The sequence below is a fragment of the Patella vulgata genome, chromosome 1, assembly GCF_932274485.2.
Source record: "Patella vulgata chromosome 1, xgPatVulg1.2, whole genome shotgun sequence".
Lineage (NCBI taxonomy): Eukaryota > Metazoa > Mollusca > Gastropoda > Patellidae > Patella > Patella vulgata.
In genome coordinates, this window is record NC_065879.2 from 36,632,454 (window position 1) to 36,649,614 (window position 17,161).

Consider the following 17,161-nt stretch of genomic DNA (forward strand, 5'->3'; position numbering starts at 1 on the left):
CTGGGCTAATGAAGACGGGCATACGCCATACAGTGTGCTATGAGGGAAATTTTGCCCGGACAGCGGCACTACGGCCTACTGATATATCGAATTTTAACTGTCAAGGGATCTTTTACGTGCACGCCAATGTGTACACGGAACCTCGGGTTTTCTTCTCATCCGAATGACTAGACAGCTGTGATTGTCAGGCCCTCCGTCCTGCATCACTGACAAGGGGGAACCACGCCCGAAAATCTGGGTAAACTTTCTCGGCCAATGCAGGAATCAAACAATGATTTGAATACAACACTTTGTAAATTTGAGTAAACATGCCCGATCTGCACTATTATTTTGTGCCGACATTCTAAACTTCCCATTTACACGAGAGAGAGAGAGAGAGAGAGAGAGAGAGGGGCGACACTATCACAGCCACGTCACTTGACTCGTTGACAGATCTTATGGTCTAAAGCGCACGTATTAGACCATGAGAGACAGACAGGCAGAGACAGAAAGATAGAGAGACTTGACCCGATGACAGATCTTATAGTTTAAAGCGCACGCATTAGACCACTTAACCACACAACTCCCTTAAGCAACAATTATCATAAAAGTTTGCCACATTTGTTTTTTTTTTTTTTTTAGGAAACAGGCAAAGCCTATATAATCCCTCTCCCCAAAATCTTAACATGTAAAGTAATAAAACAAAGGAAATATGTACACTATTTACAATATAATACATAAATATAACTATATTCAATCAATCAGTCAATTGCACATGCATTCAAAGTTAGCTAATAATATTGGTATTTAAATAATAACAATAATAATTATATATACATACACACGCACACTTACATATGTATATCTATATACACACACACATATACATATATCCACCGTAAACAAAGAAGTATTTGTACTTTATCTACTTTAATATATATATATATACAGATACATACATATATATGCACACATACATACATAGAAATAATATTAAACCTATTAAAAATTAAAATCGTTTTGTAATTTCTATGAAATTATGAACTATTGAAAATATGGAGTAGTTGGTACCATTGGTAAGTTCGGAGGATCCAGAAAGTAGTATTTTTATGTTTCTCTGCTGTGTTGGGAGAGTCTCAATTGTTATCCGTCGTTCATCCAAATACAAGGGGCAAACTAGTAGGTAATGATAGCTGTCTTCAAATTGATGTCCACAATTACAAGTAGGATTTTGATGAACATGTCTGAGGAATTTGTGACCGTTTAAATCGCTCATATTAAGGCGGAGTTTGGAATGAATTATTTGATGTTTTCTAGAGCCGTGATCAAAATAGTTTGGAGGTAAAGTATCAGATTTAGAGAGATATGTTTTGAAAGAACTAAGGGAGGGTAAATGTTTAACCGTATCAGGTAGAGAATTCCAGAGTCTGACTGCAGAGGGAAAGAAAGAGTTATAGAAGAGAGAAGTTCGGCAATAAAATTTAGGGATATTGTTATTACGAAGATTATAGGAAATAGATCTAGATGGAATAAGAGCAGAGAGATAGTCTGGGGTTAAATTATTTATAATTTTGTACATCAAAATTAGCTTATGTCGCCTGCGTCTCTCACGACGGGTAACGAAACCTGTTTCACTATACAGATCTGAATGGCTGGTTCCTTTTACAGCCCCGCAGATTTGTTTATTTATTCGATCACATTTCATAAACTTTAGATACATGTAAAAAATTTAAAAAGCGCAAAGAAAATACAGTGGGCTTCATGCGAACGGTAGCAAATTAATAACCTAATCCAGGACTTATTGCTGAAGACTATGGAAGACTAGTCCTAGTGGTTTCATTGTCAAAAATTCACTAATAAAGAATAAAACATATACACATATATTTTACAATCATTGAATATAATCAATCTCAAACATAAGTACAGCTATTAAAACAATTATATCTAAATATTAATCAAATTCTCCCATTCTTACTAAAAGTATAAAAAAAACCAAAACAATCTCATTTATAAGTACGATTAATGAAACAAAAATATATCTAAACCTTGATCAATTTTGCCCATAATCTTACCAAAAGGTTGGCTAGTCGTACATCATTTAGAAATAATACGATTATGTATCTAAATCATAATAGAATCATTCGGCCATACAGTTCTTCATTTAATCCAGTGGGATTATCTAATCGGCTATTGGTTAAATAATCCCTTTATCCCGTTATTCGATTAGTTTTAGCAACCGGCCAGTTTGTGTATATTTACATGGATACGTGTGACATGTTGTATATAAGTTAATACTGTACCTATCGTCAACATTCACTTTCTGTCATCTACTTCCACAGTTGTGTCTTTAACCCTTTAACCTTACAACATGAGAGAAATCGTTCATATGCAAACTGGCCAATGTGGCAACCAGATCGGAGCTAAGGTAAATTTATACACACTCTGGTGCTAGATTACTACCCAATGCATGTTAATTCTACGAGTTTTTTTCTGCCAGAGCAAATTAGTAGATGTATATGCCAGGTGTAAGCATATCCTGCCATTGTCAAATTTTACTGAATGCTTTTCACAATATGTGGTTTTTTTTTAAATATATAGAAGCAATATTTTGTCTAGCTCATTAGGCTAACTGCAGAGTTAAAGTAAACAATTGACTATTTAAGATAATTTATATTGTCAGTATTCAATTTATAGTGCCATACAGATAGAAATATTCACAAATTCATTCATTATCTTTCAGTTCTGGGAAGTAATATCTGATGAACATGGTATTGACCCAACTGGAACTTACCACGGCGATTCTGATCTCCAGTTAGAGAGAATCAACGTTTATTATAATGAAGCTACAGGAGGAAAATATGTACCCAGAGCTGTTCTCGTCGATTTGGAACCTGGTACCATGGATTCTGTACGATCAGGACCATTTGGTCAAATTTTCCGTCCAGATAATTTTGTCTTCGGTCAAAGTGGTGCTGGTAACAACTGGGCTAAAGGTCATTATACCGAGGGAGCTGAATTGGTCGACTCTGTTCTAGATGTGGTTCGTAAAGAAGCTGAAAGCTGTGATTGTCTACAGGGATTCCAGCTGACCCATTCCCTGGGAGGTGGAACTGGTTCTGGTATGGGAACTCTACTCATTAGTAAAATCCGCGAAGAATACCCAGATAGAATCATGAACACGTTCTCTGTCTGTCCTTCACCTAAGGTAAGAATATCTTTAATTTCAAGGACGGAGGGGCTGACAAGGAAAGCTGTCTAGTCGTTCGGATGGTACGAAAAACCGAGGTCCCGTGTACACATTGGCGTGCACGTAAAAGATCCCTTGGCAGTTGGAATTCGATATAAGAGTAGGCCGTAGTGCCGCTGTCCGGGCAAAATTTCCCTCATAGCACACTGTATGGCGTATGCCCGTCTTCATTAGCCCAGGTTAGGAGCAGAAAAGTAGGACGTTAAACTCCATTTCATTTCATTTCATTTCATTTCTTTAATTTCACATCATTGAATTATAAATTATCGTCAAGAACATTTCATCAATCTGAATATTTTAACAATTTAATTGTTGAAGTAAGGTTTACATAATTTTAATCAAGAAAAATGAACCAACATTATAAACCCATTTGAAGAGTTCAATTTATGTGTCTATACAGAGAGATTTCGTTAGTACGAAACTCTTTCTAGAACTGGTGAAAACTGGATCAAATCCCACCACACCCATCCCCTCCACTCCTTTGAATTGGGTATACAATTTGTCATCCACCCATATATTTGTTTCAATCTGTAATTTCAGGTATCAGATACAGTTGTTGAACCATACAACGCTACACTCTCCGTTCATCAACTAGTAGAAAATACAGACGAGACCTACTGTATTGATAACGAGGCTCTCTATGATATCTGCTTCAGAACATTGAAGCTGACCACACCCACTTACGGTGATCTGAACCATCTGGTGTCAGCTACTATGTCTGGAGTGACCACATGTCTACGATTCCCTGGTCAACTGAATGCCGATCTCCGTAAACTGGCTGTCAATATGGTACCATTCCCACGTCTACATTTCTTTATGCCAGGTTTTGCTCCACTCACTTCTCGTGGTTCACAGCAGTACCGAGCTCTGACTGTACCAGAACTCACCCAGCAAATGTTTGATGCCAAGAACATGATGGCTGCCTGTGATCCTCGCCATGGACGTTACCTAACAGTAGCCACCATGTTCAGAGGTCGTATGTCCATGAAGGAGGTCGATGAACAGATGTTGAACGTTCAAAATAAAAACAGTAGTTACTTTGTGGAATGGATTCCCAACAATGTCAAAACAGCTGTCTGTGATATTCCACCAAGAGGTCTGAAGATGTCAGGAACATTTATTGGTAATAGTACAGCCATTCAGGAATTGTTTAAGAGAATATCTGAACAATTTACAGCCATGTTCAGAAGAAAAGCTTTCCTCCATTGGTACACTGGTGAAGGTATGGATGAGATGGAATTTACAGAAGCCGAATCTAACATGAATGATCTGGTATCTGAATATCAACAATACCAGGATGCTACAGCTGAAGAGGAAGGAGAATTTGATGAAGAAGAAGGTGAAGGAGACGAAGCGTAAAGACAATCTTTAGATGACGAGATATTAATTTATTTTTAATCTGTTATATTTATTCTGAATTATATTTTTGTAAGTAATTGAATAAATACCTGTTAATACAAAACTGATCTTTTCTATACTAAAATACAAGAAATTCAAGTATGTTAATTGCCTGTTCTGTTTCATGTATCACACCTTTACTTGACGGGCCGTGTTTAATATCTCGTCAATGCAATATTTCGATTGTTTTGAAACTAACATATTATTGTAATTTATATGGTTACATGTTGAATGCAATGACTATCAGTGCCAAATGATTGATATCTACGTTCACGCCTCTGTTTTGTCATATCCAAATGACTATAAGCACACTATCACGTGGTTTTCGGAAAGGTGGGAGAGGGGGCTTCGGAACGGAAGGTTGCCTAATTTTGAACAATGAAAGGGTTCGTTCACTCATGAGCGAAATGTTCCACACCAAGGTTTTCGAGAAAGATTTAGGGATGGGGTTTTGGTAACTCCGTTATCTCCCATCTAAAATGCTTCGCACCCTTTCTTGTCACCAAATTTGAAAACAAATCCATTGAAAACTGTAGCCTCTACGGAAAGGGTCCGTAACGGAAGGTCTCATGATCCCAATGTTGCACACCAAACTTGAAATAAAGTCCGTTAAAATTGCAATTCTTAATACGCCCACACGCCATTTGTTGACGGACAGACACTAACTATATACGTGCTAGTTATATCATTGCGTGAAATGAACCCTGATAAATCAAAATAGTTCGTGTTGTCTTAAAATACCGATCGAATTATACAGACTATTCAACGATATCGTGTATACCGTTTTTAAGCATTTATTCCAGATTTAGTTTGTATATTCTGGGAGACTGCGGTTTCCTTGCACATCTACAGACCCTTGCGCAATATCCAATTATTGAGATACATGGGAAGTGGACATTAAACCCATATCTGTCTCTCTAGTGCAAAACGGGGGTTTGGGTGGCCGAGTGACCATAAGGTCTGTCATTGAGTCAAGTGGCGTGGTTTCGATGCGAAGCTTATACGTGATAACGTGTAGGTTCGCCTGTCTAGCCTCGTATTGTACGATATGTAAGTCCCGAAATGACTTAGTTCAAGTTGAGTGGATGTTAAACTCTCTCTCTCTCTCTCTCTCTCTCTCTCTCTCTCTCGATTGGAGTAAAATTGGGACTATAAATATGGAGGAAAAAGACCAAATTGAGATTATGACATTCAATCTCATACAGGTTTGTCTTCTTGATGATCATGATTGTTGCATTATGAAGGGGAAATTTCAACGCAATTTAGGGAATGAGCTACAACTTGTATAACTTCAGTGAATTAGTATTACTAATGATTAATGCTTATTTACTCTTATGTGAGAGACTAGTAGCACTGAGACAAATAATTCTCTCTTCAACATTTTCTTGGTATATAAGATATTTCTATAACCACCAGGAGTTCAACATGCTACAATCACCAAATGAATATATTGAAGGGGGTTGACCACCTTGCTAACATTGAGATGCAAAAAGAGGGTAAAATAGAGAAGTGTTATGAATAGAGAAATTCATTCGCCCGACACACTAGTTATAATCCAATTCTACTTATCCCTTACATAAATTTTTTAAGTGATAGGATTGAATTTGGTTCAGCGTCTTGTCAACACGGTACTCGGTCATGTTGAGACTAAAATATGATATTTTTCATTCAAATGCAATGGAAGGAAATTTAGCTGATACCTCGGTGTTTCCGCCTACTTTTCTTCGAATGCCAACTGTTTGGATTAATTACGTGCACGACAATGTTCGAACTAAGGTAATTAGGCACAAGCAACACCCCTGATGGGAGAGGACTCCTTAACTGTTAGCTGCAAGCCCAGGATAGAAACCACGCCTCTTGACTCAATGACTCAATGACAAATGCTATGTTCACTCTGCACCCTTTAAACCAGAGAGAGAGAGAGAAGGGGGGAGGGAGAGGGAGAGAGACGCCCACACATAGACACATACACACATGGGGTTTAACGTCCACTCCATACAAACTAGATCATTTCGGAAATAACATATTGTTCTATTTGATCAATAATTCGCTTGCGCGTAGGGGTCTTAGCAGTGGGAGGAAAGCGGACGACCCGGTGAAATTCCACGAGTTTGGACAGGCGACACTATTCCTTGTCAGGTACAACCACGACACTTGACTCAATGACAAATCTTATGATCTAAAGGGCATGCAATAGACCGCTAGACCAACCAACCCCCTTAATTCCTCTTTAAAGCAACACTTGTCATAGAACTTTGCCACGCGTGGTTATTTATTCGACCAAATAAGTCACATTTAAGAAACTTTATACATATTGATGAACTGGACTGTACAGCGTAGTGGACGCTTACGGCTAGTCCCCCGGATCCATTCACTTTTTTTTAATTGTTTGTCTGTTTGTGTTTTCCTTAGTATGATGTCTTGTCCGTGTATTTGTTTTTGTGCAAATTCTGTGTGGTGCAGTCCCCCTGCACTTACTAATATATATATATATATAATGCAAAGAAAATGTCGCATGCTTCAAACGACCAGTTGACAATAAACTAATCCAAGAATTATTGCAAAAGACAAGTTCGTTTGGTTTCATTGTCAAAAATTCACTAATAAAGAATAACATAAATGTTACAATCAATGAATATAATCAATCTCAACCATAAGTACAGCCATTAAAACAATTATATCTAAATATTAATCAAATTCTCCCATTCTTACTAAAAGTATAACAGAAATAACCAATCTCATTTATAAGTACGATTAGTGAAAAATTAGATATCCAAATCTTGAACATTTTCTCCCATTCTTGCGAAAAGTATAACAGACATAACCAATTTCATTTATAAGTACAATTAATGAGAAACTAGACATCTAAATATTAATCAAAAGTAGTACAGACATAACCCAATTTCATTTATAAGTACGATTTTTGAAAAAGTAGATATACAAATCACAATCAAATTTCCCCATTCTTACCAAATGGTTGGCTAGTCGTACATCATTTAGAAATAATAAGATTATCTATGTCAATCACACAGGATTTTACATGTATCAGCCCAAGTGGAAAATCCGTTGTTGATTATGTATGTACACCACATGAAAATGTGGAACGTGTAAAAACATTTTCTGTACTGAAAATGTCAGATGTTATAGACAAACTGAATATACACCCAGACTCTACGCCGGGTCATTCGCTACTTATATGGGAGGTAGACATTGACCCAACCCAGTCAACAAACGTATCATACTTGGATAATCGTGTAATAAGGAAATATGATTTATCAATTATCCCGGAAGACTTTTTTATTGAATTCAGAAATATTAAGTAATGTATTGGAAAAAATAAATCAACTTGAAAACTAATCTGTATCAAAACAATTTATGCAATCTGCTTACAATGAATTTCATAAGTTCTTAATTAGTGAAATGGAATCCAATGTTCCTTACAAAGATTTTTACGTAAAATCGGAGCATAGACAAAATAAAATGTCTAAATTCAAGCCATATTGGATTGAGGAATTAACTATTTTGTGGAATAGAGTAAAACAATCGGAGAAAATAGACACAGCCAAAGAAAGGTTTTAAGACAAATAAACTATTGTGCTGATAGAAAAAACTTTAATACTCTACTTATAAAGTATAAACGAAAGTATCAGAAGCTAAAACAATTGGAATTAAGTTAACTTTGCGATTCAAATTCCTCAGATTTTTTGAAAGTCATGGGCAAGATTGGTATAGCTAATGAACGCACACGACGAATACCACATAAAATTAAAACTGAAGATGAAAGTTTAAGAATTGGTTAATGTTGACCAACCTAATTGTGATGTGCTTAATCTTGAGATATCCAAGAAAGAGGTCCGGAATCCAGCGAATGAACTGAAACATGGAAAAGCTTCCGGCTATGACCTAATACCAGCAGATATTTTGAAAAATGAGACTGCTGTAAGAATTCTCCATGAACTGTGTTCTGTTTGTTTATCTTCTGGTGTAGTACCCGACCAGTGGACTACAAGTGTTATTCACCCAATCATGAAACCAAATTGTGATGATATAAACTAGATTAAATAAATGGTTAGAATCTTATAATTTGATATCCGATTGTTAGAATGGTTTCAGGAAACGTCAAGGATGTTCAGACCACATTTATTCATTAAAATAGCATAATTGATGATAGAAAATCGAGCAAAAAATCAACATGTCGACTTCAAATCAGTATTTTACGGTCTGACTCGCCCTTATTTGTGGTATAAACTGCAATGTATTGTATAAGTGGAAAGATGCTTAAAGCTCTTAAATCACTATATGAAAATACAAAATGTGCTGTCCAGGTTAACAACCAACTCACGCCATGATTAGGTATCAAGTCAGATGCATAACAGGGCTGTTTGATATCACCAACTATATTTTCTGTATACATTAATGATTTGGCAAGGGATATTACAAAAATAAACTTTGGTATCCAAATAGGAGACACTAATGTTTCAATATTGTTATATGCTGATGATATAGCCTTGATAGCCCCAGACGAACAATCAATGGAAAAGCTCTTACAGGTGCTTTCAAACTGGTGTCACAAATGGAAAATGAACCTTAATACGACTAAAACCAAAATCGTTCACTATCGAGTATCCTCTAAAACAAGATCCTGTCATGTTTTTAAATGCGGTAAACATGGGATTGTATATAGCGATACCTATCGTTATTTAGGGTTGTGGTTTAATGAGCATTTAGACATGTCAAAAACAGCAAAAGAACTCGTAAAAATCAGCTAGTAGAGCTTTAGGGTTTCTTCTATGCACTAAATTTTAATATCCTTGTGGAATGTCCTCTAAAGTATTTACGACTCTATATATGAGGCTTTAGTAGAACCAATATTGTATAATTGTGCTGCCATTTCGGGAACACGATCTTATTCATGTATAAATTCATGCAGTACAAAATAAAGCAATAAAAAAATTTTCTTGGGTGTGCATAGGTCCACTGCCAACTTATCGGTTACAGGTGATATGGGCTGGACAGGACAAGTTACTTCACTAATATAATTAGAATGTATCAGACAGCTCAATAAACTGTATCTTCTTGATAACAACCGCTTACTATTTAAGATTTGTTCATATTTTATGTCGTTCTAAACTGAAAAGGGGGTGGATAAATAGTGTTTATAAGTTTATAAAATCTATTAATGTCAACAGTATTGTCTTGAATGGTAATATTAGTGTAAAATATGTATCAAATGTTGATATCAGAGGTTCTCAATGAATGTAACAATGTTAACGGTAACAAGCTGCGACCATACAGGAGGTTTAAATCGTGCTTATCACGTGAGGCTTATGTCGCTGAGCTAAATATACCCAGATATCGATAAAGGAGATTAATATGTCAGCTGAGAAGTGGTTCATTCCCAATAGCAATAGAGACTGTCCGATATACACCACCCCCCCTCCGAGAGCAAAGATTATGAAAACTCTATGACAGTAACCAGGTTGAAGTTGAATTCCATTTTACATCGCAATGCCCCTGTTACAATGACCTAAGATTAATGTTACAAAATCAAGATTTCAATCTTCTAGCCACATATGATGACTTTCTATATATTTTAATAAATCCCAGTGAATGTCAATTTAGAATGTTCTTAGACAAACTGAATAATAGACGAAACATTGAAATTCTGTGATTGGTTCAACACGTTTATTTTTAGAATTTGTTATGATTGGATTTTAATATATCGGACGGAATTTTATTATTAGAATAGGTAGTCTATATACATATGGTTACACAATAACTTTGTTTTACCTCTATTTATTGCCTTATAGTTTTGGATATAGTATGAACTTTTATGATTTGAATAGATATTTTATATACATGTCAATACGTAATTAAATGTTTTACCGGTATTTATTGCCTTATATTATATTATTTTAATGTTTTATCTGTAGTGCCTCATAGGCCTATGTTGGTCAGGAACCATTTGTACATGTATTATGTTGTATAATCTCTGTAAATATTCAACTGATTTGTGATACTTTAATAAAAAAAATTATTATTATTATTATTATTATAAATCTTAATATAAACATTCGGACATTCAGTTCTTCATTCAGTGGGATTATCTAATTAATTATGGCTACTAACTGTTATTAATTACTTAATCCCTTTATCTCAGTAATCGATTAGTTTTAGCAACAGATTAGTTGGTATATGTTTACATGGAGACGCGTGACATTGTATAAGTATATAAGTTAATACTGAACCTATCATTAACATTCACTTTCTGTCATCTACTTCCACCGTTGTGTTTTTAACCTTTTAACCTTACAACATGAGAGAAATCGTTCACATGCAAACTGGCCAATGTGGCAACCAGATCGGAGCTAAGGTGAGTTTATACACATTCTGATGATAAATTATTAACAAATTTATTTTAAATCTAAGAGGAACAAAAGTGCCGGACAGCTACTCTTCCAGAGTAAAAAAGTAAATGTCAGATGTAACCATATCCCACCATTGTTGCTGACATATTTCACAGAATGTTTTTTACGATAATTTGTATTTTAAAAAAAGAAAGAATCAAATATAGAAAAAATAACTTGTAAACAATTATATTGCCAGTATTCACTTACCATGCAGAAATATTCACAAATTCATTCATTATCTTTCAGTTCTGGGAAGTAATCTCTGATGAACATGGCATTGACCCGACTGGAACTTATCACGGTGATTCTGATCTTCAGTTGGAGAGAATCAACGTTTATTATAATGAAGCTACAGGAGGAAAATATGTACCCAGGGCTGTTCTCGTCGATTTGGAACCTGGTACCATGGATTCTGTACGATCAGGACCATTTGGTCAAATCTTCCGTCCAGATAACTTTGTCTTTGGTCAATCTGGTGCTGGTAACAACTGGGCTAAAGGTCATTATACAGAGGGAGCTGAATTGGTTGACTCCGTCCTAGATGTGGTTCGTAAAGAGGCCGAAAGCTGTGATTGCCTACAGGGATTCCAACTGACCCATTCCCTGGGTGGTGGAACTGGTTCTGGTATGGGAACACTCCTCATCAGTAAAATCCGTGAGGAATATCCAGATAGAATCATGAACACTTTCTCTGTTTGTCCTTCGCCTAAGGTAAGTTATGTTTTTGAGTTTATACATCATTGTCAAGATCATTTGATAAATCTTAATATTATAACAATTTAATAGCCGAGGTAATTTTTATATAATTATAATCAAGATATACGAACCAACATTATAAAAATCTTTGAAAGGTTCAACTGAAGTGCGTGTACAAAGAGAGTTCGTTAATCGGGACCTCTATCTAGAACTTGTGTAAATTGGATTAATCTCACCCATCCCCCGCCATTGCTTTAAATAGGGTATACAATATTCCAGCCACGCACATACTACGGGTAGGCCTATATCCTTTTTATTAAATGTTTTAATGTTTGGGTTATTATTACTCTGTAATTTCAGGTATCAGATACAGTTGTTGAACCATACAACGCTACACTCTCAGTTCATCAACTAGTAGAAAATACAGACGAGACCTACTGTATTGACAATGAGGCTCTCTATGATATCTGCTTCAGAACATTGAAGCTGACCACACCCACATACGGTGACCTCAACCATCTGGTGTCCGCTACCATGTCTGGAGTGACCACCTGTCTACGATTCCCTGGTCAACTGAATGCTGATCTCCGTAAACTAGCTGTCAACATGGTACCATTCCCACGTTTACATTTCTTTATGCCAGGTTTCGCCCCACTCACTTCTCGTGGTTCACAGCAGTACCGAGCCCTAACTGTCCCAGAACTCACACAACAGATGTTTGATGCCAAGAACATGATGGCTGCATGTGACCCTCGTCATGGTCGTTATCTGACAGTAGCGACCATGTTCAGGGGTCGTATGTCCATGAAGGAGGTCGATGAACAGATGTTGAATGTTCAGAATAAAAACAGCAGTTACTTTGTTGAATGGATTCCCAACAATGTCAAAACAGCTGTCTGTGATATTCCACCAAGAGGTCTAAAGATGTCAGGAACATTTATTGGTAACAGTACAGCCATCCAGGAACTGTTTAAGAGAATATCTGAACAATTTACAGCTATGTTCAGAAGAAAAGCTTTCCTCCATTGGTATACTGGTGAAGGTATGGATGAGATGGAATTTACAGAAGCCGAATCTAACATGAATGATCTGGTATCTGAATATCAACAATACCAGGATGCTACAGCTGAAGAAGAAGGAGAATTTGACGAAGAAGAAGGTGAAGGAGAAGAAGCGTAAATACAATATGTTTAAATGGCATGATACTAATTTATTTTAATCTGTTATATTTATTCTGAATTATATTTTTGTGTAAATTATTGAATAAATACATGTTAATACAAAACTTATCTTTTCTATACTAAAATACAAGAACAATCAGATATGTTAATATCCTATTCTGTTTCCTTTTGATACACCGTTTTTAATACATTGCATAACGAAAGGTTTTAACATGTCCCATATAAAACAATTGGGTCATTTGGAGACTAACATATAGTAATCTATATAAATACGTGTTCGGTGCGAGGAGTGGAATTTTGTTTGGGCGAATGTCTGCACGGGTGGACTTCTTTTTGCCATCCCGTCTAAACGTCTAGGCACCTTTTCCTTGACAACCCTAAAGGTGAGACCCCTGACTTTAAGGCTTGAAAAATCTCAAAGGTTCATCTTGGTTATCGCCTTGATTCGAACACGGAACATTCAAGTAAAGAGGCTATTGTCACACGGCACATGTGACAGATGCACGTAAAATTTATAAGGTTATAAGAAACAAATGTGTGCATGAAAATGTCTTGATTATATAACAATAGAATTACATTTTGGAAACCCAAATGTAAGAAATTCTAGTAAAGAGGCCATTGTCACAAGGCTAATCTGAATGAACGTTTACGAAGTGTACGAGGTATATTAAACACAGGAAACAAGATCTCAGCGATAGGAATATGTAGTTAATGATAAATAATAATAATATTTCTATTGGTCTGACAGGAGTGGCATATGTCATTTTTCGCTTTTCTTCAAGGGGAAATGATTCACATGTAGTTTGAATGCGCCTGTAGATATTGTTTTTCCAGATCTTTAACTATGTATTGCGGGTAAAGCTCTCCATACTGTAGACCACATTAACGTTATCCAAATTCCGAGCTTTGCTTCAACTATTTATATATAAATTTTCTCCAAACCCTCACCCTCACTCCCTTTCTTACCATTTGTCATTTTGCTTTTTTAGTTCCCAATCACCGAAGAAGCCGAAGTAAAATTGTGACTATAAATCGATTAGTTGTCCACATCCCAATATGAGACATTCGCAGCACTAAAACAAGTAATTATTTTGCTAATCGACTTTCAAACACTCCGATAACCTAGTCTTTATAACTACAAAGGGTTGAACATGTCTAAATCGGCTTCTCGTACGGACGCGAGAATCGTAAATCTGTGCTTTGAAAAGATTGTACATATCCTTGTGAATCTGAAAATATTGTATGAGGATATTTAGCAAGTGACTGTGACATGAGCAATCATTGTGATTATCAGTCACTGCGTTTGATTTCGTTTAAATTTCGTGTTTTGTATTTAAATGTCTAAAACTAAAGCTGTTGATGACGCAAGTAGTCAGCCGCAGGTTACCTGTAACGGCTCACCTGCTTTTGGGCGTTTCTTTGGACTGTCAATTATACCGATGCGCAGCTATAAATACAAATTTGAAAATTGTGTAAGTTTTTATACAGCCACAGTTTCACTTTAATTTGTGCCTCAATTTTTGCCCGTTTTAGATGTTGAGGATCAAAAGATCTTGGTTGAATTCGATTTAGGTGCATCTGGGTTATGGCCTTATATACACAAAGCGTAACAAAGTTTGTGAGTTTTCTAGTGTGATGAATTGAGAACACGGGAGCACGAATCCTATCGATAATCAGCATTCCGCGCCTTCAATTCGTGAGTAAATCCCCCTAAAAAAAACTTGTGGAAGCGATAGAGGCTGCCGTTTTAATCATGTTTTTTTTTTTTTTTTTTTTTTTAAATTTGGTGTGAAGCATTCGGCCCACAAGGCGACAAACCCCATCGATATTCAGCGTTCGTGACTTTCCGTTCTTGTGTTACCAAACTTGTCCAAAAACTTTGTGAATGCGTTATAGGCTACAGGTTCATATTCGATGTGAGGTATTTGGACAATGAGAGGGTGAGCCCTATCGATTTTCCCAATTCCCTGTAGATCTCTTTCAAAATCTAGTTGTTTCGTGTATGGCGACCGCTTGTTTGGTTATAAAAGCCTTTGTTTTGGTCACGACTAATTGGTCAAGATTTCAGAATGTTTATTCTAACATAGTAGAGCTGATAAAGGTGATGGAAGAAGCTAAATTTAGTCTATCAAATTATGTGTGGGAAATCGTGAAATTTTGTCGGAACCCAAGGTGTGGGAGGGGATACCCATAAAATAAACATTGCATCGCCAATAAAATTCCTAAAATAGGCCCCGAAATCGCCTGATAAATATATTGAAGTGCAGAATATCAGAGCTAATTAAAACTATATGTATCGGTGTAAAACAAACTGAAAATAAACAAGATTTGATAAAAAGGTTGAGGAGTGCAACTGCGATTAAGAAAGGAGTAATCCCTAAAACTAATGGTGATAAATGGTACGAGACCAAGGAAAGGCCTGAAAAGTGAATACCCTCGAATTATAAACAATCGAATACAAAGTCCGTGCTCGAAATCATCGATAACAGAATACTGAGTGCTACAGCAAAATCAATGTACTCGGTGTCAAACCAAACTTTTTTATTAACACAAGTATTATTTCGTTCATAAAAAAAAATATTATAGGAGATTGTGTTAAGATTTATTCAGCACAATAAACTTAATGTGAACATCTCGGCATTGTGAACCGCTGAATCTCGAGCCACGAATCCCAGGTATACATGAAAAAAAACATTTGCTACTATAGTTCAGTGTAAATTGTCAATGAATAAACCCCATACATAATACTATATGTTCCGATAAACAGTGAATAATAATAAAGTACATGTATGGTTGTCCGGTTAGACCTATTTCATAAGGGCAACTTTAAGTTTGGTCAAAGGTCACGAGATGTAAAGCCTAACCCTAACCCTGGACCTAGCCCTAACGTTTACCCTAGCCCTAACCTACAATCTTGCCAATAATCACGTGCCCTAACCTTATTTACATCTCAGCGACCTTGACGAAATCTTGAGTTGGCCTAAATGAAATAGATCTAGTCATGGTTGCCCCGTGTACAGTTAAAGGGCGTATACCTCTATTCTTTAGAACTATGAAATAGACGAAAATGGATCTAAAATTAATGCTAATATAATATGAATGTATATAATTATAAAGTGATTTACATTAATTTTAAACAAATGATAATTTCTAATCTACTGCGTTCGATGGAATACGCGAACAGTCAAAATTGATAGGTTTTTTTTTATTATTATTATTATTTTGTCATTTACATTTATTTCCTCACTGTCGTCTGGGATATGTTTTTCTTTGTTCATTACAAATTGCGCCCGAAACTATTTCGTCCATAGCGTACACGATGTCGTCGTGTACCTATTTTAGAATGTTAATTGGGTCTTAAATATTGGATTTGGTCCCATATTTTCACGGTAAGATAACACCATCGATATTGATTGAAATGGAACAATATTGAATTTTCATTTGTGTTTTTAATGTCGAATATTGTGGACAATATTGAGTTAGAGGTTTAGCTCCTTTAACTTGTAAAATATGGGGGGGGGGTGCAAAAGATTAAACGCGTGCGTTTTGGATCATAGTCTTTCATCGAGTCAAATGGCGGGGTTTCTATGTCCGACTTGCACATGACAAGGAGTAAGATCGCCTACACAACCTTGTGTGTTTTCTCCGGATTCTCTGCCCCCGCTAATATTAAGACCCCGACGCATAATCCAATTACTGAAGTAAACTCGCCTGTAGATCTGTGTGGGTTTACTCGGAATCCTCCCACGGCTGATAAAGACCAGTACGCGTAAGCGAATTATTGAAATAAAATTAAACATATTAGTCCGTGAATGACGTTAAACCCCATTCTCTCTCTCCCTGTTTTACTTGTGAAATAGGTCTTCGTATATTTCACTACTACTGCATATATCTGTTTAGAATAGGTTGGTTGTCATGAAAGCTATTTTATTTAATATTGTGAATCAAATTCTGATCAAGTGAGTTTTTGTTATATTGGAATATTATACGAGGGCTGTACTGGTTGACTTGTGTGTGAGATTTAACTTATCATAAAACAATGATTGCAAGGAAAGGCTTAATCGTATTACAAGGATAAATAGACATTGGTGATGTCATACGGCAGGCTACTTGACAACGTACAATAATTGTTAGCGGAATTAAGGGGATGTATTCACTAACATCCATACATCCGTGATAGACCCATTGAACAATTAATAAACCACCAAGTACGGAAACTGTACCAATTTTGAATGGACAATCATAATTTT

At 36.1% G+C, this 17,161-nt stretch overlaps 2 protein-coding genes across 2 annotated transcripts; both read left to right on the plus strand.

Moving 5' to 3' along the window:
* Window positions 1-2,347: 2,347 nt before the first annotated feature.
* On the plus strand, window positions 2,348-4,585 carry LOC126810056 (tubulin beta chain-like). The gene is made up of 4 exons (XM_050535006.1): window positions 2,348-2,404; window positions 2,720-2,826; window positions 2,938-3,184; window positions 3,767-4,585. Exons 1-4 carry the CDS (start codon window positions 2,348-2,350, stop codon window positions 4,583-4,585), a joined length of 1,230 nt encoding a protein of 409 aa, XP_050390963.1.
* Window positions 4,586-10,940: 6,355 nt separating this feature from the next.
* On the plus strand, window positions 10,941-12,909 carry LOC126832100 (tubulin beta chain-like). Its single transcript, XM_050562789.1, has 4 exons — window positions 10,941-10,997; window positions 11,281-11,387; window positions 11,499-11,745; window positions 12,091-12,909. Exons 1-4 carry the CDS (start codon window positions 10,941-10,943, stop codon window positions 12,907-12,909), a joined length of 1,230 nt encoding a protein of 409 aa, XP_050418746.1.
* Window positions 12,910-17,161: the final 4,252 nt, after the last annotated feature.

What these genes read in the sequence shown, in the direction of transcription:
- LOC126810056 (XM_050535006.1), top strand. Translation starts at nt 2,348, where the DNA reads ATGAGAGAAATCGTTCATATGCAAACTGGCCAATGTGGCAACCAGATC. An exon ending in GCAACCAGATCGGAGCTAAG is followed by an intron (nt 2,405 to 2,719) that starts GTAAATTTATAC and finishes ATTATCTTTCAG; the next exon opens with TTCTGGGAAGTAATATCTGA. An exon ending in CTGTCTGTCCTTCACCTAAG is followed by an intron (nt 3,185 to 3,766) that starts GTAAGAATATCT and finishes CTGTAATTTCAG; the next exon opens with GTATCAGATACAGTTGTTGA.
- LOC126832100 (XM_050562789.1), top strand. Translation starts at nt 10,941, where the DNA reads ATGAGAGAAATCGTTCACATGCAAACTGGCCAATGTGGCAACCAGATC. An exon ending in GCAACCAGATCGGAGCTAAG is followed by an intron (nt 10,998 to 11,280) that starts GTGAGTTTATAC and finishes ATTATCTTTCAG; the next exon opens with TTCTGGGAAGTAATCTCTGA. An exon ending in GTTTATTATAATGAAGCTAC is followed by an intron (nt 11,388 to 11,498) that starts AGGAGGAAAATA and finishes TAACTTTGTCTT; the next exon opens with TGGTCAATCTGGTGCTGGTA.